This window comes from Ixodes scapularis, unplaced genomic scaffold (assembly GCF_016920785.2).
Source record: "Ixodes scapularis isolate PalLabHiFi unplaced genomic scaffold, ASM1692078v2 PGA_scaffold1__304_contigs__length_218370807, whole genome shotgun sequence".
In the NCBI taxonomy this organism is placed as follows: Eukaryota; Metazoa; Arthropoda; class Arachnida; order Ixodida; family Ixodidae; genus Ixodes; species Ixodes scapularis.
In genome coordinates, this window is record NW_024609846.1 from 76,633,857 (window position 1) to 76,660,531 (window position 26,675).

The 26,675-nt window shown below is 47.4% G+C and overlaps 4 protein-coding genes across 4 annotated transcripts in view; 3 read left to right on the plus strand and 1 right to left on the minus strand.

Annotated features, from left to right (window-relative positions):
- The window catches only part of LOC8044131, a 93,197-nt gene extending 92,641 nt beyond the window's left edge, over window positions 1-556 (minus strand). Inside the window, exon 1 of the mRNA XM_042290794.1 lies at window positions 518-556. The gene's annotated coding sequence lies outside the window, so the exon portion shown is untranslated. The remainder of the gene's footprint in view (window positions 1-517) is intronic.
- Window positions 557-831: 275 nt separating this feature from the next.
- On the plus strand, window positions 832-2,759 carry LOC8044132 (glutathione S-transferase C-terminal domain-containing protein). The gene has a single exon (XM_002416618.5). The coding sequence runs from the start codon at window positions 934-936 to the stop codon at window positions 2,707-2,709; it is 1,776 nt and encodes a 591-aa protein (XP_002416663.3). The 5' UTR covers window positions 832-933; the 3' UTR covers window positions 2,710-2,759.
- A 3,421-nt stretch (window positions 2,760-6,180) lies between these two features.
- LOC8044133 (E3 ubiquitin-protein ligase RNF185) overlaps window positions 6,181-26,675 on the plus strand; it is a 36,309-nt gene continuing 15,814 nt past the window's right edge. The window contains exons 1-2 of the mRNA XM_002416619.4: window positions 6,181-6,489; window positions 21,031-21,192. Coding sequence (XP_002416664.1) covers window positions 21,038-21,192 — 155 coding nt within the window. The 5' untranslated portion in view covers window positions 6,181-6,489; window positions 21,031-21,037. The remainder of the gene's footprint in view (window positions 6,490-21,030; window positions 21,193-26,675) is intronic.
- Window positions 21,619-25,422, plus strand: LOC115325130. The gene is made up of 2 exons (XM_029985832.4): window positions 21,619-22,665; window positions 25,268-25,422. Exons 1-2 carry the CDS (start codon window positions 21,876-21,878, stop codon window positions 25,345-25,347), a joined length of 870 nt encoding a protein of 289 aa, XP_029841692.1. The 5' UTR covers window positions 21,619-21,875; the 3' UTR covers window positions 25,348-25,422.

The window sequence follows — 26,675 nt, forward strand, 5'->3', positions numbered from 1 at the left end:
CGATCTTCGAGGCGTGAGTACCGTTTAATCTGAAACGCACCACCCAATGTTAATTTTTTTTTTTTATAAAACAAAAAACATTTTCTTGAAATTATTTTAATTCTGAAACCGGAACCGCCAATATTTCCATACGCTCGTCGAGGCTGCCAACACGCCAATGAATCAACACAAAGTTGAGAACTTCTAAACCACTGTGTTCATAGTTTCCCGCGACATAATCGCGCCACACGCGGAGTGCAGGTACGTCTTCGTACCCCCGCCCCGCACCCGCCCCGGTGCTGCGGCTGCCCGGTGCCCCCGGTACAGCGTCCGCGCCAGTCCGCGCCTCCGCACGCAATCCGCACTCACGCACTCGGAGGCTCGGAGTGCGGATAAGAAGCCAACATAATCCGCACTCGGAGTGCGGATAAGAATCCAAAATTATTCGCACTCGGAGTGCGGATAAGAATCCACCACTATCCGCACTCGGGGTGCGAATAGGGACAGCCCAGGCTGCACAGGCTGCCACAGATCCGACCTGTGGACACTGTGGATGCTGTGGATCCGACCAATCCGACGACCGACAACGGCGCGGTTGACGAATACGAAACCGCGCAACCACCAATTTCCAAAATGACTATATTGCTTTTTTATAAGCGTTAGAATAGCTCAGAATTTGGTTTACAACGGTAAATTATCACTGTTATATTGCTGAGAGTTTTCAGTCTTCGCGTTTACCACCTTTACCCCCTCTGCTCTGTGTCCGGAACGTCCGGAAGGCATAGCCGGAAGGTCCGGAAGGTCCGGAACGGGATAGGTCCGGAGGTTGACGTGACTCCTCTGGCCACACTGCAAACAAGATGTCCGCGCCCCCGCGCATGGTGCTCCTGCGTTGTCAAATTCCTCACGAAAAAGCGCGTTTCTGCCGTTGATGTAAGCTCAACAGCGTTCATCATGAAGAGAAACCAGCTCCTCGTGCTCAGTGCTTCGGACAATGACGCGGACTTTCTCGAAGTGCCATTATGCACGTTGATTGTCTTATACTCGTTTTCGATCTGCGACATCGACGACATCCAAGTGGTTCTTGTCGACGCGGCTCAATCTCAACACGACAAGCAGCGTTCGTTCACGGTGCCATACGACATACTGCAAAAACTTAACTGCACCGTAATGGACAAAGAAGTCATTCCTAAGCCCCTTTCAGATTGTAAGCCGCCCGCCGTGTACTTAGCAGATAAGATAACTTGCATCGGAGGGCTCGCCGGCGTACTGCGGTGGGCACTGTCCCACCGCGTCACTCGCACTGCGGATCCTTTCTGCAAGGCTCTGCTAGGATTTAGAGGCGGCTCCTTGGCCGCCTGCTCGGAGTCATCTCTCTGGACGAACTTCTGCGAGATCGATATACACACAGCCGTGTTCAAACTTCGGGATTCGAAAGTACTGGAGGAGCCCCGTGTTCAGCTCCCCGAGGAATTGCTGCTTCTCGAAGCCCATCTGCGACAGCCCGTAAAGACTCACAACATCCGTCGAAGACAACAGCAAGTGCTCAAGGATGCACGCAGGGCGGCTTTGTCACCGGACTCCAACAAGTGTCCAAACCCGAAGACTCTTCCGGAATTGGAACATCGATACGTCGAGGGATTTGACCGCACGCTGGCAGACGTGATCCTGTTTCCCTGCGTTCACATTTGCCTGACGGAACTCCGATCCAGAGTTAGCCACGACGAACTCGTCTCCGCACTTCCGCTTACGGTGAAATGGTACGATCGCGTCGCGGCGGACGAGCGCTCTAAGCGAGCTTTGGACGCTTTGGGCCTGGCGCCGCTAAGCTCGGTTCAGCAGAAGCAGCGGATGGCAATCGAAGAGGCAGAACTGCCTCGCGACAGTCTCTACTCGACGCACCCGGACCGCACCAGACCGCGGATTCGTCACAAGGATCCGGCTCACATCGTGCAGCGTCTTGAAAAGGCCGGGGTCGTTCCGAACCTGCAGCCCAACCCTGGGTCGGGCTCTTTGCCGCTGCCCTGGCACACCTACCCGAGCCTGGTACATCCGTCGGGTGGTGGGCTTCCCAGCGACAGGGCGAGCCGCAAGTGTCAGCAGATCGAAAACCTAGTGGTGCTCGCGTTGCGGCGGACTTTCGACGGCTGCACAGTCGTAGACTTCTGCTCGGGTGGCGGGCACGTAGGAATCGTGATCGCCTACCTGCGACCCGACTGCAGGGTGGTGATGATCGAAAACAAGGAAGAATCCATGCGACGCGCTCGGGACAGGATCTTGGCGTTGGGTTTGTGCAACGTCACCTTGTACCAGTGTAACATGGACTACTACGTCGGGGACTTCGACGTTGGAGTCTCGCTCCACGCCTGTGGTGTGGCGACTGACCTGGTTTTGCGCAAGTGTATCCAGAGGAGAGCAGCATTCGTTTCCTGTCCTTGTTGCTACGGGGCTATGAAAGGAATGGCCGAGGTCAGCTATCCCCTGAGTAGGGTCTTCAGGGAGGCTGGAATGAGCGAGGAGGACTACGTTTTGCTGTGTCACTATGCGGACAGGACGGAGCGGGACACTCCGACCTGTCAGCAGGGTCACCATTGCATGGGACTTGTGGACAGGGACAGAGCTTCAAGTGCGGAGGAGTTTGGGTACAGTGTCGTTTTGACTCGAATGTGCCCCGCAGACTGCTCACCCAAGGGCCTAGTGCTTTTGGGAACGTGGGATAAGGCAAAATAAATTTTTATGCACATTAACTTTTAAAATAAAACCCCCAAACAAGAAAGAAAAAAAAATATATATAAAGGCTGAGGTTTATATAAGGTTCAATGCAGGCACGTAGCCAGGGGGGAGGCCCATGGGGCCCGGGCCCCCCCCCCCCCCCCGAAATCTTCCGTTTTATTGGGACCTCCTCTCCCTCCTCCCCCTCATACAGCATTTTGTCATGGGCGCCCCCCCCCCCCCCCCCCCCCCCCGAAACAAAATTCTGGCTACCGTGCCTGGTTCAACGCTTCCCCCCTAAACCAAAATAAAAAAAGGAACAACAGAGATCTCTCCACAAATGCATAACAAACAAAATATGAGGGTGCAAGTGAGCTGGTGTAAGTTCACCTTTGTAGGATTTTCTGAGACTGCAGTAACGACAGAAAAAATGACAGGAAGAAGGAAAGAGGCCTGAAACAGCCGAATTTAACTACCGCAGAATCCACTCATATTGAGTGTGAACTAAAAATAATTCAAACCAACTAAAAAAAAAAAGGTGTGGGGTTAATTTTAATTACGGATATGAAAGGAAAGATTGTATCTGTTTTTCCTTCTCCTTTCTTTTGGATTGTTGGGTGCAGGGATGGGCAGTATTTCAAATACTTCGCGTATTTCATTACAAATTGGGTAATGTATTTGATATGTGTATTTAAATGCTAAAACGTGGGTATTTCAAATACAATTGTAATAAATACAATTTTGTGGGCGAAAATACATCCCTCAAATTTAGTGTCACTGTCCAGAGCAGGAAGAAAGCTATGTTCTGCACCGAATACAGTGTCTCTCAATCAAGTACAAGCGTTTAGTGCCTTTGTGATTACGGTGCTAGTCCAGAGCAAGAATAGTGATAAAATTGACGTTCACAGGCAGACTGGCTAAATAACTGCCTGTGACAACTTGTGATGCTTTGCAGCCTGATTTCCATCCATATTTTTGCCTGGAACATTCTAAATGCGCGGTCATCCAGATTTTCGTAACTGGTGCGTGTTGCAACAATAAAAAAATTCTCTAGTTAGTGCTGCACGTCTTGGTCGTCTCGGTACTTTGTTGGTCTATACCAAAATGTAATCGACAAAAAAAGCTTCTTGGAGCTCTGTACTTTTTTCACCTATTACGTCCAAGCTGATTACATTTTTTTGTGATTATATTTCTATTATGTTACTAGAGCCTCGCACACTGACTCCCAAGTGTGCGATGCAAAATTAAAATGAAATACCCAGAAACCTGTTGCAGGTACCCTGAAGTCGCTGACGCAAATTTCGAGGAATGTATTTGGAAAAGTATTTGGAGGAGACCAAATACATTTGGTTGTATTTGTATCTTGTACCTAAATGCTTTTTTTGGAAATGTAATTAGATTTGTAATTAAATACATTTTTGGCAAAGTATTTTGTATTTGTATTTCGATACATATTTGCATGTATATTTTGGCCATCCCTGATTAGGTGGTACTTAAAACCTATTAAACCTCAGCCTTCTGTCGAATAAATTCAGCAGTGGTTGAGACCTTGTGTGTTGTGCCGTCCTTCGAGACCGGCAGGTTTGCACCCAACCTTTTTGTTTGTTACTTTTTTGCTTCGTAACAACATCCAGCCCAACATGACCACATCACGTGACCGTATCTAGCCTTCGGTCTGATAAAAACCTACCGACGGAGCGCAGGCAAGCCTGCAAGGAATCCTACAATAAACCATCCATCTCGCTTGTGACATGTCACGCGCACCAATCGCCAGAAAGATCTGCGGTCACGTTGGGCACAATATCGTTTAAATTTTTGATGACTAGGCTTCACCAATATTGCAACGTGTCCCCTCCTTCTAACCTCCTTGCGACACCCCCACCCCCATCCCTATCCCCCTGCACCAACCCTTTTTGGGGCTCGCGGCGACTGGCCGCGACACCCCGACACCCCCCTGAGCGTTGCGCTTGTAATAAATTGTGAAACGGTTTGTGGGTCAGCAATCGAAATTCCGTACAACCCGTGGTTTGAAGGACCTGCACAGAACAACACAATGAAAATGTGTGTGTGTGTAGGCGTTGTATGACATGAAAATGCAAATGAAGCAGTGGTCATGTCCATAGTCAAGCGGTTATTCGATTAATCGTTACGTAACCCAGACCAGAGTAGGTCGTGGTGCAGACGACGCTTGTCGGCTGCTACAAGAACCATAATGGCTGTGTTCCAAAATTTACTCGATCCGACTCCGGAGTAAAAGTTTCATACCGTGGCGTTCCAAAACTTACTCGAGCTTACTCGATGACGTCAGAACTCGCGTTCCAGAAGCGGGTTGTTTACTCCGGAGTAATTACTCGCGCTACCCTCCTCGATCGGGGGGTAAAGTCGGATCAAATCGAGTAAATACGTCACGTGATCTGTTCGTCGTCTGCTTTCTGCGCCGATAGCCGTCAAGGCTCGCTTGCTCCGCTGGTTTTGGTGGCGGACGTTCGAAATGACAAAGAATTAGCTGCAGCATGTGTGGTTATTGCGATTTGCTGTTGTCAACGCAGGAATTGACTGCATTACATCCAGACCGTCCACCTTCCCCGGGAACGTGTACTTGTTATTATCTGAGTGCGAGCGTAAGCAGGAGCTTCTCCGCAACCTCGTCCTCGGCGTTGGGGGAATGCCGTAATCTCACGTTCAAGGCCGAAAATGTTTGAACTCGGTATATGATAATGTAATATTTTTGTTTCCTCTAGAGTGTGTGTAATGAGAGGATAACGTTTGTAAAGCAGTGAAGGCTTCGAAAATTTCACTGTAATCATATTCGCGCCAAAGCGAACGTGAGTTTCATATCATTCTGGAGAAAGCACCCCCGCGCTGTACCGCTACACCTTGTGGAATATATTTCTGCAAAACATAATCGGTGCAAATTACAATGCGTGGAATATATGCGTTTAGGGCACCGTGACTAGAATTGCAGCGATCGCGCTGATTAATAAAAACACATTTTTTAATGTCTAGCTGTAAGGAGTAAGTAATTTTGATCTGAATATACAGCTCAAAACGAAGGTGAGTAAAAGGAGCTGGTGGATCCACCTCAAAATACACCGCGTCGTCATTAACATTACCGTTCTTCGGGTGCTTTCTCCATGATCAAAAGGATCGTCTGCTATTTTCTGCCATCGCTGCTGTGTTTTCTTTTTGCCGTCGCCCAAGACGAAGCCAATCCGCGTAGTATCCAGGTGATTATCCTGGCCGTTCCAAAATCGAGTCGCGGATCGTTTACTCGCGATGTCACGTGGTATTACCCGCTGACGTAGGAGGCAGGTTACTCGGGTAAGATTTGGAACATAGCCAATAAGTACACGTCGTGTTGCGTCGTATAATTCCTGAAATATAACTTAATTTATCTTACGTTTTTATAATGATAATTCAAACCATACGGCCAATGCATGCGGCTTACGTCTCAATATTATAATCTATTAATATATGCTATTAATCGAGGACGTTTCCCTGGTTTCCCTGGGTTTGCTCACGTTTCGGGTTTTCCCGGAAGTTACGATAGTGAGAGCGACGTTGGCGACGTCACTTGCCTCTCCGATGGTTTGTTGACGAAGATCGCGAAGCAAATCTCTCCAATTTTAATTTTGTCCCCAAACGGTTGCCGAAGTGACACGTAGTCCGACGCCAGGCAACATGACGACATCTCGGCGTTGCCCCCCTTCACCCCAAGTCAAGTGAAGCGCAAGCCCTGTGTGAAATTCGAACCGCCGGCACCATTGCTACCGAAGTGAAAGCAGTCCAACAAATCAGGTGAGCGAGCCAGCGCTGCTGGTCACACGTAGGCTGCCGTCGATTTCCCAAGCGCGCTAAGCTCTGTGGCGGCGCCGTAGGGTCAAGCACCTCAATAAAAGTTGTCGCTCTGTTAAAGTTCGGACTCTTCGTCCGAAGCACGGTTCAGCGGTGCCAGCCTCCCCGCCGTGCTGCGATCGGCAGCAAAAAATATGCCGTAGTGAACGACCTTGAACACCGACGGCTAGCGAACGAGTTGAGGAACTTTCGACGCCGCCTACTTTTCACTTTTTTTGGTAGCTTATAAACAGCTTTGATCGTGTGGTCCCTGGGAGCGAGCAAGAAAGCAGAAGGGAACAAATAGCGTCTTCATCGAGCATTGATTAAACGCATCTTGCAGCAATCTCGATTTGACCACTATTCCCTTCAGGTTTCGACTGTTTTACAGCGGAGATTGTCGACTGGCGAAGGTCGCGTTTGTCAGTGTTAGATTTGATTAGCTGATTGTAAGTGCTGGGTTTGTGTCGAGTGACGCATCTGCGAGATGATTATTTTCTTGGTTGCGCTGGAAATGGCTAACGTGTTACAGCTGGAGACGGCGTTAATATTTTCGGGGCGTATTCTCTTAGTTCGTGAACGTATCTCGGCTTTTGAGTTGGCTGGATGCTCTTGCATGGCATTTTTGTATGGTAGGATTTTTTTTATCCTTTTTTTATCTGAAGCAGCACACATGCCACCAAATGTCAAATGTCTTTAAAACAATAACAAAAGGAACAGAAAAAAACAACGAAAGATACCGTTTTGCCAACAGAACGTGCAGTGTGAATTACATTTGCCTCTGGGTATCTAATCTCGCTCACTTACATGGATACTCCACTACACTATCTGTGAGTGTAAGGTCAGCTGAAGATATATCGGCACCTCAGCAAGCCCAGTGGCCACTTGCATTGTGTTGAACAGTGCAGCTATGAAAACTTTCAGGGCGCCGAAAATACACAAGGACAAGATACAAGAAAGGAGACGTGAACAAGGCGCACTCGCAACTAGCGTTTATGAAAAAACCACTCTCTTATATACTCATGGCAAACAACACAGTCATACTACCCAGTCATACTACGTCCGGTAGAGCCCCCTTCGTAGAAAAGTGTGCTCTTTTGCCGATAGTGACACAGACGTGTCACTAATGCAGTCCTTGCCTTTTTCTTTTATTTCGAAGGCCTCGTGCAGCTCCCTCGATATCCGATCGGCGTATCTGGCCAAAAACCTTGTGTCACTAAATGACGGTGTGCAGGAGCAACGGCTGCAGTGCGTGGCGAGGTGTCCCGACGGGGTAGCCCGTGTAGCCGCATCATGTTCGCGGGCGCGATCATTAAAGCATCTGCCCGTTTGGCCAATGTATGATGATCCACATGACATGGGGATTTCGTATATGGCGCCCGTGGCACATTCCGTGTACCTGTTGCGGTGCTTCGTATTGCAAGGATCTGCGGGCTCACGGGGATTGTTGATTCTGCGACACAGTCTCGATAGTTTGTTTGGTGCGGAGAACACAATAGGCATATTGTACCTATCAGCAACCTTTTTAAGATTGTGGGTTAGTGAGTGTACATAGGGGATTACCACCGGCCTCACTGCTGCTCTTTCACGGGGCTGCCTCCGTGTACCTTTAAACTTTTTTATTAGGGTGTCCGCTACGAAACCTTCTATGAAATCTATGAAAGCTATGAAAACCTTCCAAGATCTGTCTGGTGTAGTACTATTGTGTTGGTCTTGCTGCTGAGTTGTGGGTAGCTTCTATGGTCTTGTTGTTGGGTATGTGTATACCTTTCACACCATAAAATTTGTTTTCTTCAGAAAGAAAAAGTAGAAACGGCCTCCAGCATTAGTAGAGTGACATCACATGCGGCCATGAATACCTGCCTATTGGCTATAAGGTTCAATATGTTTTGTTGAAGCAGGCGCTAGGCGTACCTTCACAAAAGCAAGATCCTTTTTTTGTGTGTTTTTTGTTTACTTGAAATTTGCTGTGTACTCGTTTTCACCTCAGGAAAACAAAGTTTTGCTAATTGTTCATATGCCGCGCAAAGTAATTTTTACAAGATTTGGTTATCCAAGAAAGCAATGCTTTTGGCGTTTTGAAATGTGGACGTCTTGATAAGATAACATATATCGACTAATCTAAAAAGCACCTACATATATCTCGTTTTTCTACATAAAGGGTGAAATTAGTAATGCTCCCGACGAGCCGGACCTTTTTAAAGTACAGTTCTTGAGGTAAGGACGAGTATAGAAGTTTCAGCATTGTCGTAGAATCAGGCATTTGCCGCACCTGTAGCCAAGCTATTGTTTTGCCAGGTTGATGCTTGCAGCCTGACACAATTTTATTAGAACAAACATGCTGAGAAAGCTACCATGGAGAGGAATGGCTTAAAACAGATTCTGTTATGCCAATCTTCTGTTCATGCTCCTATAATTCCTTGCTGGGTCAGAGATGTCCATTTTATGTTTTCAAACAAAAATTATTGCTGCATCCGCTTTCACAGTAACGGCCTGTACAACTCCCTTCCTTCACAATGTCACGCTTGCACCTGCCATCTGCGGGTTTTATCACATACGGTGCGGAACAGCATCGTAGCGGTACGGTTGCAAAAGCAGAAAGTGTGGACATACCATTTCCTTCTTGTCTGTGGAATGGTCTGTGCTGTTCTGGTGCTAGCATATCTGTTCCTGTATGTAGAAAACTGGTCGCAAATAAAGACTCGTGCTATTAAAGTAAACCTTTTTTTTTTTTTTTTTGTATACAGTAGTTTAAATGGACCATGAAAAGCAGGCTGGTGGTGGTTAACTGGACAGTCTTTTCCTTCTGCTTACAATTGTCTCATTGGGACATCACCTTGCATTTTCTGTGGCGTGTAAATTTCTAAATTGGTTATAATTAGGGTTTCGCGTTTTCGGTTTCTATTTTTTCAAAATTCGGCGTACTTTTTTCGGTGTTTATTTTAAAATTCAATTTTCGGTTTTTTTCGGCGTATATTTATGCCCACAAAAGTTTATCGACTTTTTTCGGTGAATATAAAATAAACACCAACGGACACCGGATTAGATAATCCTTGTAGCTCTGATATTTGTGATCACTGATAGAATAACGGCACAGATACATTAAAAAAGAAAGGGACACTTTATTTGGAAAATGTCTGCAACTGTAAAAAAAAAAAAAACAAGAAAAAACACAGAAGTACAAACAAGTCAGATATGAAGCTTATGCCCAAAATCGTGGAACTTCACCCTCTGTACATCAGGATTACGTAATCTTATTATAGTACACACACACACTTGTACTTCCCCAGGTTCTCCTAGTTGATGCGCACTCTTTCTTTCCTGCTAATATGACCCCGAGCTTCGAGAATGCCCAACGCTAACACTGAACACTGGCAGGCTGAAGGAGATAAAGCGCTGCCTGAGCCAAAATCAGCCAATCAACCAATTGTGACCACCAAAAGAGACACAGTGCGACGTTTTGAAGTACAACAAAACATGCAGAGCTTGCATCAAGTCAGTCTTCCTTACAACGAGTTTGAAAACACGCTCGTACATAGCGAAGTCATGGGGCATTTCGGACTTCACGTTCCGATCGATGATGGGCACATTAAATCAAAACGTCGTGATGGCACCCTTGTATCCCATACATTCGGAAACGTTTCGATTTTCTCCCCCGCTACGAAATCCCCGAAAAAAAAGCCGCAGCTGCGCATGCGCGTCGCCAGCCTTGTCTGCATAGTTCACGGTCTTGTTGCGGATTACGGAGCGCTATCCGGGTGCTTAGCGGGCTGCGGAAACGGTCTCCTACAATTCCTTACTGTCTCCACTTTTTCGCCACGGCTCTGCGGTACGACCGGAAGGTCAAAGTGACCTTTTCCGGTTAAAACTGAATTTTGTCACATGGATTCGACGGACTTTTATCGGTTTTTATCGGTTTAGATCGAAAATGCCGAACCTAAAAACTGACCTTTTTCGGTTAAAACCGAATTTCCGAAATTGAATTCGGCGTACTTTTTTCGGTTTTTATCGGTTTAAACCGAAAACTCCGAACCCTAGTTATAATCTGCTGTGTTCTTTAAAAATATTTTTAGCATTGCAGCTTTAACATGTTTGTATAGACCCTTGCAAAAAGAACTCTGTGGCCACCGCCATTTTGTGACTTGAGCGACCCCTATTAGCCAGAAATTTCTGTCACCCGCCTGAGCTGTGGAAACCTGGTCAGTGCGGCTCCGCACCTGCGTTTTGCATTCTGAGTTCGCCGTGTTTTCTTGAAAGTTTTTACATTATTTGCCTGTTCAGGATGCTTACCTTTTTTGTGTTACCTTCCACTGTGAGAACCAGGGAATACCTGAGCTTGTAGCCTGCTCGGCCTTCGCAGGAAATGAGCGAAGAGAGCGAATGTTAAGCAGCCTGCGACGCGGGCCGTACAACATTTTTTCTGGGTTATTTCTGTCGAGATAATCTCCGAAAAGCCTTCCCGGCTATGTTCTGGGTCTTTGGAAAAATAGCTGATAGGGCGGGCCCGGGTATGGGGTTGAAAAAGACACGTTCGTTCATTTGCTTTGGTGCTGTGCAAAGAAGGAGGTATCTTCAAAACATGCCTCAAAAGATTCCATATTACGCCCGATCGTCGTGGCGTGACTATCGTCGACACTGAATATTGGATATGCTGTGTTACTTGAGACCTTTCTCAAATCCCGTTCAAATACTGCGGCACCGTGGAGTATGTACACTATATATTGTTTGATTGGTGATACTCGCTGAATTTTATGTTGTGAATAGGGAATACCCATGCAGTTTGGCTATCCTCTGTGATCAAATATTTTTGATAGTTAAGGGGGGGCACTACACAGGAAAGTCAACTTCTGTACCGCTTGCTTGATTTCAATCAAATCTGCATTGGAAGTTTATAGGGGCAAGACTATCCCTGCCAAATTTCATTGTCCTATGTCAATTCTGAAAGTTGTTACAAATGTTACAATATGGAAGTATGTGTGTTCGCTTCAGAAAACTATCGTTATAAAATAAAAATTTCAGATTTTTATGTCTAATATAGTTATAGGAATACCCATAGCACATAACCAGTTAGTTCTTTTGCTATATTGCATTGTTTTTCATAAGTCTAACTCCATAAGAAGATTTTTTTTTTTCATGTCTGTGCTTTTTTTACAAATGTAGTTTTTTTTAGCATGAAAGAATGTTAAAGTGGAAAAAGTAAGCAGCCAGGCATGCTCCTCACAAATCTCTGTCCCAGAAAAGCACCTAAAAATAATTCTCTATTGTGTAATAGGAAAACGATAGCTTTCCTAATGTGAAATTTATGCCGAAAGGTGGATAGGAGAAAAATGCATTCAAAGTGCTCCAACCCCTACCTTTTCTTTAGCATCGGTGGACCAAAAACAATCTATGAAAAATTAACGATGCAGTGTAAACTAATGAAACTTTCTAGGAATACTTTCTAGATGTTTGTGGATGTAGTTGAACGTGAGCGGCGTTGGTTTTGATGACTTGTTACAGAAAGAATAAACAAAAAGGATGGACAAGGATGGACATCTTGTCCGTGCTTGTCCGTCCTTTTTGTTTATTCTTTCTGTAACAAGTCATGTGGATGTCAATATGTCATTTTTTCAAAATCAACTTTTTTTTTACAGAAATTGTTTTTTCCGAGTAGACCTGCGTGGATTGACACGGCTGAGTGTATATTGGTGTAAAAAAATTTACAACATAAATTGAAAGAAACATTCCAGTTGAAATTGTTTTGTCATGCACGGACTCGCCAAAAATAGCTTTTATTTGTTTGTTTTTGTTCCCAGAAATAGCAGATTACTTTCTTAAAATCTTGGAGAAGTTCTGTTTGCCAGAGAACACAAAATAAAAAAGAAATTGCAGCAATTCAACCGCCACCAGCGTCTGAAATGGTGCCTACGCAGGCTGCCACAGCGCACTGATGAGAAAAGCCACAGCTCAGCACAGTCGGGCAACACTGACATACACTGTCGAAATCAGGGACGCGCGCTGTGAATCGCTTCGTTCGAGACTGCTGCTGGGAAAGTCTATACAGTAGCTTAAGAAGACCTTCAAGCCCATTTAGATGGGTAGTGCAACGATTTTATTGTTGAAAGAATTCGCAGCTTGTATTTTTTATATTGTTTATGTAAGCACAAGTGATAAAAAAAGTGTCACCTTGCCCCAAAATTTCCCCGCAGGGGGCACCTGTGAAAACAGGTGTTTGGAGAGTAGCGTCTCCACGGACCCCGAGCCATGCAGGGGGCGTCTGTACCTTAGGTGATAGGTGCTTGGCGAGTAGCATTACCACGGACCTCAGCCACGTGGGCCGCCATACCCACACACAGGGGGCACCTACTTTAGTACGTGCTTGGTGAGTGCTGTCACTATGAACCCGGAGCCATGTGGGTTCGCCCACCCACGCGTGGCTGTGCGTGACTTAACCCGTGTCCGGGGAAAAGGGGATCCTGGTGGTTGAGCTGAGCCCGGGGTATGTTTGGACCCTTCGGAGCCCCCCGGGCGGGGCAATATACCACTTCGGCCCCTGCTTCTCGTAGACTGCTTTCCTGGCTTGGCCTGATTAGGAGAATTTAGTCAGTTGCCTTTCTCCACCTCTCCTTTCTTTACTTTTCTTTTCCTTCTCGTCTTCCTCATTTCACATTCTTTGGCGGCGAGGGCTAACCTTGGGTGTTGACAGATACCCTCGTCCAGGTCCACATTTGGTTATAGTTTTCCGGCAGCACTGGTAGCGTAACTGTCAGCCAAGCCACTCTTGTTATTACACATTACCTACCTCCTGTTGGGCTCGGTGGTGGGCGGTGCACCGCCCACCACCGAGCTGAGCGACCCCTCAAAAGGGGCTACCCTGCACCTTTTACTTTCGAAAAAGCAAATGAACCAGAAAAATATCCTCGATTTCTTGTAGTTCACTCGACAAGTGACACTGTGCATTTATCAAAAGTTTTTCCCTTTTTCGTTGTGAAGCACTTAGAACAAGTGATTGGAAAATGTTATAAGGCAAAGAAGCTAGCTGGAGACCTCTTTGTTGAGGTAAAAAAAAGCCGCAGAGCACAGCGCTTTTGAAGATGACAATCGTGGGATATTACCCGGTGACTGTCACCCCCCCCCACTGCACCCTAAATACTTACCGTTTGCAGTGTCATCTCAGAAGATGACCTACTCGAGTGCAGTGAAGAGGAGATCCTTGAAGGTCTGCACGAGAGTGCTGTTGTTGCTGTTCGACGGATCACCTCAAAACGTGATGGACAAGAAAAACCAACCTGACGTCTGATACTCACGTTTGATACTCACCATGAAGGCAGGGTACTTGAACTGTAGAGTCCACCCTTTCATTCCAAATTCTCAGCGGTGTTTTCAATGCCAACCTTTTGGTCATGGTTCTTGAAACTGCCGCGACCGAGAAAGGTGTGGAAAGTGCGGTGGTACTGACCATGTAGCGGACATCTGCAAAAATGAACCGAAATGTGTGAACTGTAGCAGAGCTCACCCTTCTTTCTTTCGCTCGTGCCCAAAATGGAAAGGGGAAAAAGAAGTATTGACTTTTAAAGTAAAACATAACCTTAGCTACCAAGCAGCCAAAGACCAGGTTGCCTTTCAGGCAAGGGGTTCTTATGCCTAGGCAGTGCGGAGGGGACCCCCACTGTTTACGGCATCCATTAAGACATAGACTTCCCCGGAAGACCTGTCCTCCCCGTAGGGGCCCCCTTCCGAACCTCTGAAGGTGACACACTCGCTGTTTACGGCATCCGTTAAGACATAGACTTCCCCGGAAGACCTGTCCTCCCCGTAGGGGCCCCCTTCCGAAACTCTGAAGGTGACACACTCGCTGTCATCTTCACGTTCTAAGAACAGTGCTGCGCCCTCTACGGAGGGTACCACTCCCTCCAAGGTGCCAGAGGTGCACTCAGTGGCACTAGCTGGCCCTTCCGGCTGGGGTCGAGGGCTTTCTTCCCATGCCTCCAGCGGCAACCAGAAGCCTGGGCGGATAGAGCAACCTCCACCGCCCAAAAATTCAAAGCTCTCAGCGGACAAAAAAAAAAAAAAAAATGGACGGAAGCTTACCATTTTCTGAAGATGACTTGTCTCTTCCTGAAGCAGAGTCTCTTTTTGAGGTTTTCTCTGAGGTTGTAGGACGACCAAAGGACGCTGCTAAGAAAAAAACAATTCCACGTATTGAGGCACCAAAAGCCCCCTAAATTAATTTGATTGTTTTTGCTTTCTGTGGTATATATATATATATATATATATATATATATATATATATATATATATATATATATACACACACACACACACACACACAGGGTGTTTCAGAGAACTCAAGCCAAATCGCTCCTGTGAAAACTACTCATCGCAACGAAAAAAGGATTGTGTCGTTTTGGTCCTGGGCCAGGGGCCCATTTAGGAAAATTATTAAAGTCCGAGATAATTAATTTGTGAATTATTTTTGCATAATTAACTTTTTAATATTGTATTTAAGGGCATGGTTTCAATTAGAAAATTGCTCGGCATCGTCGAAAAACACTAAAGCAACAAATTGCAGAACGATAGAAGGCATGCAAAGCATTTTACGACTCTGAAAAACCCCTCTAGCCTTCGTCTGGGGCAATGAGACAACATGATCGCCTGAGACGCATTCCTATGGCGTTGAGGGAATCGGAAGGGCTCCTAATTTTCCGTTGGACAGTGTGGTTCAACGGTTTGTTCGTTGCAACGCCACAGAAATGAAGCTGGTACAGTTCACCACAACCATGCCAGCAACACACGCCTTCCTCGTTCTCCAAGTGAGAATGCTGCCAGTGGTCCAACTCGGGACATGAAGGAACCAAAGGCCCGCTACTCTGTGAACTGCTTGTACACCAAAGGTCCTTGCGCACCGATCGTCAACAGCATCATTAACGGCACAACAACAGTGGGCGCTCTCTGTGATTGTAGATCAGAAGTCACGCTAATCCGGAAACATGTCACACCACTTGAGCTACCAACGTTCGAATGACAAAACAGACCAATTAAGACAGCAGCAGGACCCAAACGCTGCAGTAATGAAGCTGGCACACTCCACCACAACCATGCCAGCAACACACGCCTTCCTCATTCTCCAAGTGAGAATGCTGCCAGTGATCCAACTCGGGACGCGAAAAAATCAAATCTGGTGTCAAAAGTTGGTGTGCATTCCTCTGGTATGTCGGTGTTGCAGTTTCACTGTTGGCTGGTGCTGCGAGTGCACTACCTGCTTCTGGAGGTGGAAGATGACACTGATGCGATATATGCCCCTTCTTTCCGCATCTCCAGCAGTGCAGATCTTAGGGCTTGCCACCTGACTTTGGGCTGAACTTGTGGAGGAATGGCTTCTCCCTTGATCCTGCATCTTTCTTGTCATTGCTTCCTTCTGTATCCAGTTGTCGCAGCGAGTCAAGCGTTGCTGCTCTGTCGACTAATAATGTCACGGAGGAGTAGAGGTGAGAAGCAAGCGGGATCGGCCACTTTCTTTATTATTTTATTTTTTGATACTTTTGTCAAGGAAGTTGGGACAAAAGGCAAACACAATCACCTGACTGGGTCCCAACCCCTGTGACAACACTCAACAGCGGGGCACAGACTGAGAGAGAAATTATCCTTGATGTCTCCGATGATCATCGCTATGCGTTCCTTGGGGGTCAGGGGATGTGGAGACTTCTTGAGGAGGGCGTCCTGCTTGAAAATCTACCAAACCAGCGTCCTGTTCCTCCTCATCACCCTCTTTGCCTGTAGCTCAATAAAGTCCTTCGTCAAAAGTCGTCATCGAAACCGTTCAAGTGGGAGCTTGTTTCCACTCTTCCCACTCGTGGTGACGTTTTCCGTTTGTCTTCTGCCAGTTGGCTGCAAGGCCTGAGAATCAAGATGTAGCGTTCAGGAGCGTCAGTGCGGGGGTCCATAACGCTTTTGCTGCGATCCGTTCCTCTTCTTGGGTCCACTGCTTAGTGTCGTCCAACAGATCACTGCTCAATTTGGGGATCACATTCGCGGTGTTTGCCGTTGATGTAATTTGTACCGTTCTGGCTTTCGGCCAACTGTTGTAGCGTTGGAGTGAGTTGAGCGACAGTGTTGGCCAAACTTTGGATGTCCGTTGGTTTCAATTTTGGCGGTTACATCGGCGAGGCTTAGTGTAGTTGATGACGAGGAGAAAAGGTGTTGTGTACTTGCAGTTTCATAAAGTCATGGGACGTGTTGGTGAGTGTTCACGGGGTCGTTTGTCAAGTTTTCGATGTCCGGGCACCGAGTCCTTCTTGCAAGCAGGAGCTTGAAAAATTAGCGTTGCTGTCCGTCGTAACAGTTGTGGCGGTTCTGGCGGGAAAATGCGCTTGGGCGGGGGCTGGCGAAGATGCGACAAAGCAGAGCGTTCACGCACTTTGCAATAGCGACTTTCGTGATTTTGCGGGAAACGGGGTACTTCAGTGCTTCGTTGTTCAGGTTTCGTTGAGTTACTTTACGTTTTTCCGCAGTTTTTGCTGAATTATTTTGCGACGAACAAAGACTCGCTATGTCGGCTGTGCCATGTTAGATAAGACACTGATTTATTTTTCAAAATGTACGACAAGTGGCATTATAGGTAAATATTTGTACTGTGACACAATAGATGGCGACACTTGTCAAATTCACAGTTCTATAGGTAACACAGATTAGCTCCTGTAGTTATTTGGCCAAAGTCCGGTTATCTTTGCACTGCCCCTTTAAACCTTTGACGATAAAGCCTTTTCCCCAAGCGATGTTTACCTGTGGTCCTCCTGTTTTGTTTGCGAAGGAATAGTTTAAAGAAAGAGTCAATGCGCAGGTGTTTTCCTATCTTGCGGAAGCACCTACAGTGCTTGCAAGCTGTTTAGGCCTAGAAGCATCAAATTAAAATATTGAAGGCAAAAAGTGGTCATTTAGCTTTCATTTCAGTGGCTTCAGATTCCTAACTGGAGGTGCTTCACAGAACTTCTCTGTCTGATGATGAGCTCTCATCCTGTAAATCTAATTCCGAAAAGCATTGGCAGAAGGCTGGATCGGAAGAGTCAGTGCTCCCATTGACACTACCGCCAGAGCAGCCGGAGTGCAAAGTGAGCATCATGTGCACGGAACATCTAATCTGAAGACTATAAATAGCCCAGCAATGCTAAGCAATCTGCGAATATAATGCTTATAGTTCAGCAAAGACAACAAATAGCAACACCTCCCGCAGTGTGCGCAGTCTCGCGTTTAGGCGGGCACCTTCAAGTGTGCAATCACCGCCATACATGTACCGTGACACTGCCAAAGTGCTAACCAGTATTTCATGGCCAAAAGACAATCTTTCCTTTTGTTTGGTTTGAAAAGGGTGTGATCATTTATTTGTGGAGAAAAAAAATGCATAGTTGAGAGGAAAAAGGAATTCAAACATCTTGAGTGCTTTTTCTTTGCTGCAAAAACCACTGCAGGCGAACAAGAATACCTGTTCTATGCTCTGTTTACACGAGGAAGATTTTTTTTACGATCCCTGTAATTTATAATCTACTTTTGCCTGGTTGTGTCGATCCGTACGGTGCCATCGTCAGCCGCCTCGGTGGCTCCGAGGCGAGAGCGCTGGCCTACGGATCCCCATGTGGCGGGTTCAAATCCCGGCCGAGGTGCCCACAGTCTGACGGAGGCTTATTGCGGAGGAGGCGCCGTGTAACCGACCTTTCGGTTGCACGTCAAAAGATCCCCAGGTGGTCCAAATTAATCCTCAGTCCTCTGCTGGGGCGTGCCAGATGCCAGTCGTTGGTTTGGCATGTAAAACCCCCAAATTTGACTTTTTTTTGGTGCCATCGTCACTGCATATCATTATAATTTTTTCCCCAAAATCTGTCAAAAGGACTTGCCGTAACGTTATAAAGGATAGCCCGACCCCCACAGAATGTGAACCAGGGGGAGAAAGAGTGTGGGGCAATGTTTGTTGTGCAAACAAGAAAGCCAGAAAAAAGAAGAAAAAAAAATTGACTGATTATTGCTTGCTGATGCATACATAACATCAGCTGCCATAGATGACCAGACTGCCAGATTATTTCAATGGCAAAGGAAATCATTTGTTAATTCACTTGTTGTCTAAGCTGTCGGAGGAACACTTGTCCTAGCTTTCAACACTAACAGTGCCCATTCTTCCACACAAATTGTCTCGAGCCCGGGAAAGGCAATTTCTAGGAGGGGACTACTCTTTATTGTTTTCTTGATCAGTGGGTGCTGATCAAGCTACCTTTTGAAGATGGTTTGTGTTTAGAAAGGCTACAGAATATGGGCCTTACCATCTGCCCAGTGTGTGAAAGGCTTCGAAGGTTGTCAGCACCTGGTGGTGGTTTAGTGAAGTAGTGAGGAAAATACATGGTTCTATTGCTTACTTGATGTAGTGTGTGTTGGGTATGGTAGACCTGATAATACCCTATTTGCTTCTCAGATCCACTTTTAAGGTTGGGTCATTTGTAATTTCTTGAAGAAAAATCGGCATTGGTAGCCCCTTCATACACGTCTTTTGGATTCAGTGAATGCTGAAAAAACATGAGTAATATTAACATCGAAAGCTCCAGAGGTCGAGACAAAAGAAATTGCCAAAGTTGTTTTTTTCATTTTGCAAATTGACTCTTGCACACAAACTGTTAAAGGGTTACTTTGTGATAGCGAGTTCGTTTCACGGCACTCGTGCCCACGCGTGCCCACTCGTAGCGTGGAACGGGTTCGTTTCGGCCAGCTCTCCACGAGTGGTTGCGCTCTCCGAGTTCGTTTCAGCTCTGACACCCCACGCGTGCATGCACTCGCTGCACCGAGAAAATCGGGAGTGCACCAAAATGCAATCCCGTCATGCCTCGCTTAGGCGGGGCCGGCGAGGGGCGGAAGCAGACGACGAGGGTTTGCTGCTACGATGTGTCGCGGAACTGAACAGAAAAAAAAGCAGATTTTCTGATAGAAATCGCGTCCCGCAGGCAACGCAATCAAACGCGAGCTTGAATTGTGAGCGTCTGCTATTTCACGAAGGAAGCAGTTGACAACCCGTGATTTATTTGCAGGTTTTAAATTGCTCTGTTGCCGTTCAAACGCTGAAATATACCAGTGTGTAAAGAAATGCTCAGAACAAACGCAACAGCGGCCCCCAAGATGTCTATCACCATCCGTGTGCGGGTGAAAAATTTAACATTTGTCGATAAAACTCCCCCAGCAGAAACCTCTGACTGCCCAATAAGCATCAGAGAAAGCTTAAGATGGTGACTTTACCCGAGGATTGGGCAACATCATCACATTTAACATTTACCTACGCAGCTAACTTGCCCCGTCGTATTTTGTTTGAGAAAGCTCTCGTTCTCGATGCCCTCACCAAGGCTAATATCTAATCCACCTATAATGACGATCCAAATCGAAAGTCCCAGTTTTGCTGGATATTCCAACAGGCTAGTTTTAAGCCGTACCCTTTCAGTGGTGCACGCATAATACCATGCTCAAATGGATCAAGCTTCCGCTTGGACAGCATCATCAGTTTTCTTCAGTGTAAACGGTTATGAGGATTGAAAGATCGCAACCAGCTGCTTTGTAGACAGCTGGTTGCGGAAATTTACGCCATCTGTAACTATCTCTACGGCAGCCGAGCTGCTTGAAGACATTGCAAGTATAAACTACAGGTTGCAGTTGCCAACGTTTGTAGATAAACGTTGGTAGCGACTGCATTCTCGCATTCCCACGCATCACTCTGAACAGAAAGGCGCTAGTTTCGGTTTGAAGTCGGTACCTTTTCTACAACATAGATGGTGGCTGCATCAGTCTTCTGCACTCTGTGCATTTGGCGAGTTCGTTTGAGTCCAGTTTTCCGTGCAACACTCTGTGAGTGCGATGCATTCTGGGAGAGAACTCGAACGGTGCCAGTGCGTGTGAAATGAACTCGCTATGAGCTACTTTATGGTCACTACTCCTTATCAGTTATGACCGAATAGTCTTCTGGGTGTAAACGGGCGAAGAAAGTTGCCCATGACCAACCTGAAGTTTATGTCGGGGTTGTTTTATACTCAGTCAGTTTAGAAGAGATCAAATGTTGACCAACAAATGAAATTTGAGATAACATTTGCAAACTTGCCCTTGGACTCACTTTCTCAAAAGTGTCCAGAGACTCGACAGGTGTGTTCTCCGGTGCTCTCTAAAAGAAGAAACTTCTGTGTGTGTCAGATGTTGCACGCCACGTCCGCACCTGGTGCCAAGTCCGCACACAAAACATTCTTGTACGCAGCAAACCTTGGCAAATACCTGCCTTACTGGCTCACAAAGAAACCTGTATGATACATAAATCATCACTAACATACTTTGTCACTCTCAAAATCTCTCTCATCTTGTCACGATTAACAACCTTGAAAAACAAATCCTTGCATAGTCCACACCCATAGATAGTCTGCACCGCGTAACATTTAGACTTTTCAGCGTGTACATACAGTTCGCACACTATGGCCCGGAAAGTATGGTAACACCTTGCTTCACTTTTTGTGATAGTGCCAGCATGGTGGCAACTTCGGAAAACCCCAAGGGTGCCTCAGCGTCCACGAGCAACGAGGAGGGCAACACTGGGCCGAGCCAGGACGGAAACTTTGAGTGCAACATCTGCCTGGACACGGCCAAAGACGCCGTCGTGAGCCTTTGTGGGCACCTGTTCTGGTGAGCTGGGACCGGTTCTGCAGGCCATAACCTATTGGGCGGTTTCATGTGACATAGCCGTAACCTATGCGGAGTGCAGGTTTGTCGGCTTCTTTTGCAAGGGTTGTGGTGACGTCGGAACGCTGAGCTCTAATTGGCTCTGATTAAAGGATAGTGGGTAGACCCATAAGCAAGCTGCCTTGAGGTCAACCCATTATCCTTCAATCAAAGCCAATCAGACCTCGGCGTTCTGACGACACCAAAACCTTTGTAAGAGAAGCGGACAAACTAGCGCTCCGCATAGGGCAATTTTGCGTGACATAGCGTCAGGGTTCGTACAGCTCTTTGAAAACCTTGAGTACACGGGATTTCGTTAAAAGCAGTTTAAGGGTCCTTAAATATCCTTGTAAGTTGAAACGATCCTTGTTGTTGTGTCATCATGTCCGAATCTAATGTCATGTGTCGGTTAACTGTGACGTCACTCTTTAACCTATAGATAGCGCGGCTGCTATCAGTATAAAAGCAGCCATGAGTGTGCCTACGGGGTTGTTGTATTCTTGGCATCATCGAATAAACATGCAAGCTGCAGAACTGAGTACTTCCCTTGAGGCTAAAACAGTGGCGACGAGTATGAGATAGCCGAGAAGACAGAAGCCAGCACTGTCATCGGCAAAAACCCAAGCGCCTTGACCGAGGACCACGGGATGGCTTCGTGCGGCGGCCGGTTCGAGCAGTTCATAGAAGATGGGGAGGAAGACTTCGAGTCGTACGTCGAGCGGATGGAACACTATCTTCGAGCAACGAAGGTGAGCGACGACTTGAAAGTCTCGGTCTTCGTAACGGCCATCGGGAAGCAAGCGTACCGCACGTTGAAGACGCTGTTAACACCAGTGAAGCCAGAACAAAAGGACTATGCGCATCTGGTCGCGGTCCTCAGGGAGCATTACGCTCCGAAGCCGATGGTAATCGCCGAGCGATTCAGATTCAACCGGAGGGCCCAGCTCGAGAAGGAAACGGTGGCGACATACACGGTTGAGTTAAAAAGGCTCGCGGCCACCTGCGAGTTCGGGCAGTTCCTGGATGAAGCACTCCGGGACCGTTTTGTCGCGGGGCTAAAGGACCAGGCAGCCCAAGCAGAGCTTCTAAAAAAGAAAACTCTAACTTTTTCGGCGGCATGCGACATTGCCAGAAGCATTGAACTCGCACGAGCAGAGACCAAGATATTTCAGCCAGCAGCCTCTGAACAACTAGAGGTGAACGCCGTCCAACGTCTAGGCCCAAACAGGAACGTCGGAGCGGCTACCAGGAAGGCGACGATGGAAGTCAACACTGAGAGGCCCGAGGCGTCAGGCTGTTTCCGCTGCGGAGCACCCCATCACGAGTCAAGTTGCCCGTTTCGGAAGTACAAGTGCCGAGCGTGTAGACGAGTGGGACACTTGGCAAGGGCCTGCAAAGCAACGTCCCGTTTGGTGCAAGCCGTGGACGACAGTAGTGGTGAGGAAAAAGTTTGGCTGTACAACATTGGCTCCTGCAGTGCTAGAAAAGGGGGTTACACTACTGAAGTTCGAGTGGCGGGAACAATGGTGACAATGCAAGTTGATACGGGAGCCTCGGTTTCCATTGTGCCTGAAGAGGTGTATAAGCAGTACTGGCCTGGATTGTCTCTCTCAAACTGCCGCCTAAAGTTGAAAACTTATGGGGGCGTGCCTTTGGAGGTATTAGGCAAGTTGATTGTACCTGTGGAGCACAATGGGCAGACCATGACGTTGTCGCTTGTAGTGGTTCGCACGCCGCAGAAATGCGAGACTGTGTTAATGGGCCGCGATTGGCTAGAAGCGTTGAGGCTAGACTGGATGAGCGTGTATGGGGTTAGTCTAGACCAAGTGGCAGGGCTGGTTCACCGATTCTCGGAGGTGTTTGAGCCTGAGCTGGGATTAATCGCGGGCAGTCAAGTTAAATTAGTATTGAAGGACGACACGACCCCAGTCTTTTGTAAACATAGAACTGTACCATTCGCTTTAAGGGAGTCAGTAGAACAAGAGTTGCATGCGCTCGTGAAAACGGGAGTCCTGGTCCCTGTTCAGCAGAGTGAGTGGGCAACACCGTTGGTCGTTGTCCCTAAGCCGAACAACAAAGTGAGGTTGTGCGGCGACTATAAAGTGACGCTGAACCCGAATCTCAGAACAGACCACTATCCCTTGCCGGTAATGGAAGACGTGTTTGCAACGCTACACGGGTGCAAATATTTCACGGTACTTGATCTTTCTACAGCGTACCAGCAGCTGCAACTGCACCCGGATTCGCAGTCTCTTGTAACTGTAAACACGCATATGGGCTTGTTTAAGTATACACGCCTTCCATACGGCATCACGAGTGCACCGTCTATTTTTCAGGCTGTAATGGACGAAATATTGAAGGGCCTTGACAGAGTATCATGCTATCTTGATGATGTGTTGATAGCCGGAGAAACTTCGGAAGAATGTTATCGAAAAGTGGAAAGCGTGCTGACAAGGTTCAAGGAGCGCGGTATCAAAGTAAAAAAAGAAAAATGCAAGTTTCTTCAGACGTCGGTGGCTTACTTGGGCCACGTAATTGATAAACATGGGATTCGGCCTTCCGAGGAAAACCTACGCGCAATCAAAGAGGCGCCAAAACCCCAGAACAAACAAGAGCTGCGAGCGTACCTGGGGCTGCTAAATTTCTACGGGAAATTTGTTCCGAACATGTCAGCAGAGCTGAAGCCACTTCACCAGTTACTAAGTGACAGCACCAGTTGGGATTGGACCGTAGTGGAGGAAAAAGTGTTTCAAGAAACAAAACGGTGGCTAACGCACGAACGAGTGTTGACTTACTACGATCCCGAAAAGGACCTCGGTCTTGTATGTGACGCGTCGGCATACGGCGTCGGCGCGATACTCTTTCATAAAGTTGGTACTGAGGAGAGGCCCATCGCTTTCGCGTCTAGGACGCTCTGCAAGGCGGAGCAAGGCTACGCGCACATTGAAAAAGAGGCGCTTGCAGTGGTTTTTGGTTTAAAAAAATTTCACAAGTTCCTCTTCGGCCGAAAATTTTGCATCTACTCTGACCATCAACCACTGGTGGGAATTCTGGGACATGGTAAGCCGATTCCTGCAATGTCAGCAGCACGCGTGCAGCGCTGGGCTTTGCTGCTTGCCGCTTATAACTATGTTTGGGTGTATCGAAAATCCAGTGATATAGGAAATGCCGACGCGCTTTCACGGCTACCGCTGCCAAACAAAGATGAGTCAGAGTGCGTGCAGTTCTTTTCGGCGCTAGACGAAGCTCCACTATCTGCAAAAGAGATAAGACGGGAAACGCGAAGGGATCAGTTGTTGTCGAAAGTGCTGTTCTACACACAAAACGGCTGGCCTTCGAAAGTTACAGACGATTTGCTAGCGCCTTACTATGTTCGACGTAACGAACTGTCAGTCGATCAAGATTGTGTAACTTGGGGTAATCGCGTAGTGGTTCCGTTGTCACTCAGAAGTAGCGTCTTGACGATGCTGCACGAAGGTCATCCGGGGATGACGCGAATGAAAATGTTGTCCAGGTGCCACGTTTGGTGGCCTCGTCTAACACAAGATGTAGAGCAAACAGTGAAACAGTGCGTCACGTGTCAGCTGTCGCAAAATGCTGCGCCCAAGGTACCCTTGTTGTCGTGGGGTTGGCCTAAGCGTAGATGGGAGAGAGTGCATATAGACTATGCGTATCGCGATCAGCAATGGTTTCTTGTGCTGGTGGACGCCCATTCTAAATGGATTGAAGTGTTTGTGATGAACAGTACTAGTAGTGAGAAGACCGTGGAAAAACTGCGCAGTGTGTTTGCGGCATACGGGCTACCGGAAGAGGTAGTGACCGATAATGGGCCTCAATTCACATCAGCAGATTTCGAACTCTTTTTGAGTAGGAATGGCGTCCTACACAGCAAGTCTCCGCCCTACCATCCCGCCTCCAATGGCAGCGCGGAACGCTGCGTACAAACCGTGAAAAAGGCTTTGTTTAAACAAGTGCTGGACGAGCAGAGAAGCGGCCATGCGAAGTCTCTGCAACATCGCGTCGATCAGTTCCTATTTAGTTACAGGAACACACCCACCGGGACAACCGATGAAACTCCGGCCCAGCTGTTCCTGTCCTGGAGGCCCAGAACAAGACTGAGTCTGCTGCACCCCGACATAGAGCAACGAATGAAAAAGAGACTCGAGCGAACCAAAGAATACGCAGACCAGCACCGGGGGCCCTGGAGAGAGTTCACTGAGGGTGACCAAGTTATAATAAAAGGCTTACGGGCCGGAGATTCCAAATGGCTGACGGGCACAATAAGCAAGCGTGTGAGCCCAGCTACGTATCTGGTTTGGGTTGGGGGGGAAGAGCGGTACATTCATGCTGACAACCTGCGGCCAAGATCATTTCAGGCTGACCTGAGGACACCTAACCGACTGGAGCAGTTTTCGGACATCGAGACCGATACGGCTACAACTGACAATGAATCACCTGACGACCATGACCCGGCACAAGCAGAGAACGGAGCCGCGACACCACGGGCACCTGACCCAGGCCGCAGCATGCCCAGTGCTGTGACTGTTGGTCCCAATGCCCCACCATCGGACAACCGGGCCTCCAGACTGGAAGCTCCGCCGGCTTCTCCACTCTTGCCTCGGCGCAGCACACGGCCAAGCCGACCCCCAGAGCGCTACAAGCCGTAGACTCCACAAACTTTCTAAAGGGGAAGGAATGTTGTGTCATCATGTCCGAATCTAATGTCATGTGTCGGTTAACTGTGACGTCACTCTTTAACCTATAGATAGCGCGGCTGCTATCAGTATAAAAGCAGCCATGAGTGTGCCTACGGGGTTGTTGTATTCTTGGCATCATCGAATAAACATGCAAGCTGCAGAACTGAGTACTTCCCTTGAGGCTAAAACACTTGTATTCCTTGAAAATCTTCCAACAAATGCCTAAATGGGGCCGCGTCGTCTGGCAATATGGCGTGTCGTTTGTTCTAAAGGATAAAGCCAATGCAATCCAAGGCGGGACGCCTTGGATTGCATTGGCTTTATCCTTCGCCATTTTTGTTATTTTTGCTTTGTGTTGAGTGTTAAGGATCGTGTTGGTGAGCGTGAGACACTTTCAGTCGGGACTGAAAGCCGAAATGCCGGGTGGAAAGTGCAAGTTCCAGCCTTCTGGGCTGGAACACAAAGACCAGATGAGTGGGTGAGACCAGATACGAATGACTCCTTCCAAGCAAAGTGTGCGATCTGTTGAAAGTCGATTGATGTCGCCACAATGGGTGAAAGCGCTTTGAAGAGTCATTTGAGCCGAGTCAGCTGCTTCCAGCTCATCTATCACCTCTTATCTACCAGCATCGGACTTGGCACCAGATACGCCCAGGCACCAGCTTGCAAATGCAAGAACCTCACAGGCACCCTTGACACGGATATTGGAAGCACGAAATGGTTGTTGAAGCCAAGATTCTGTGGACAATG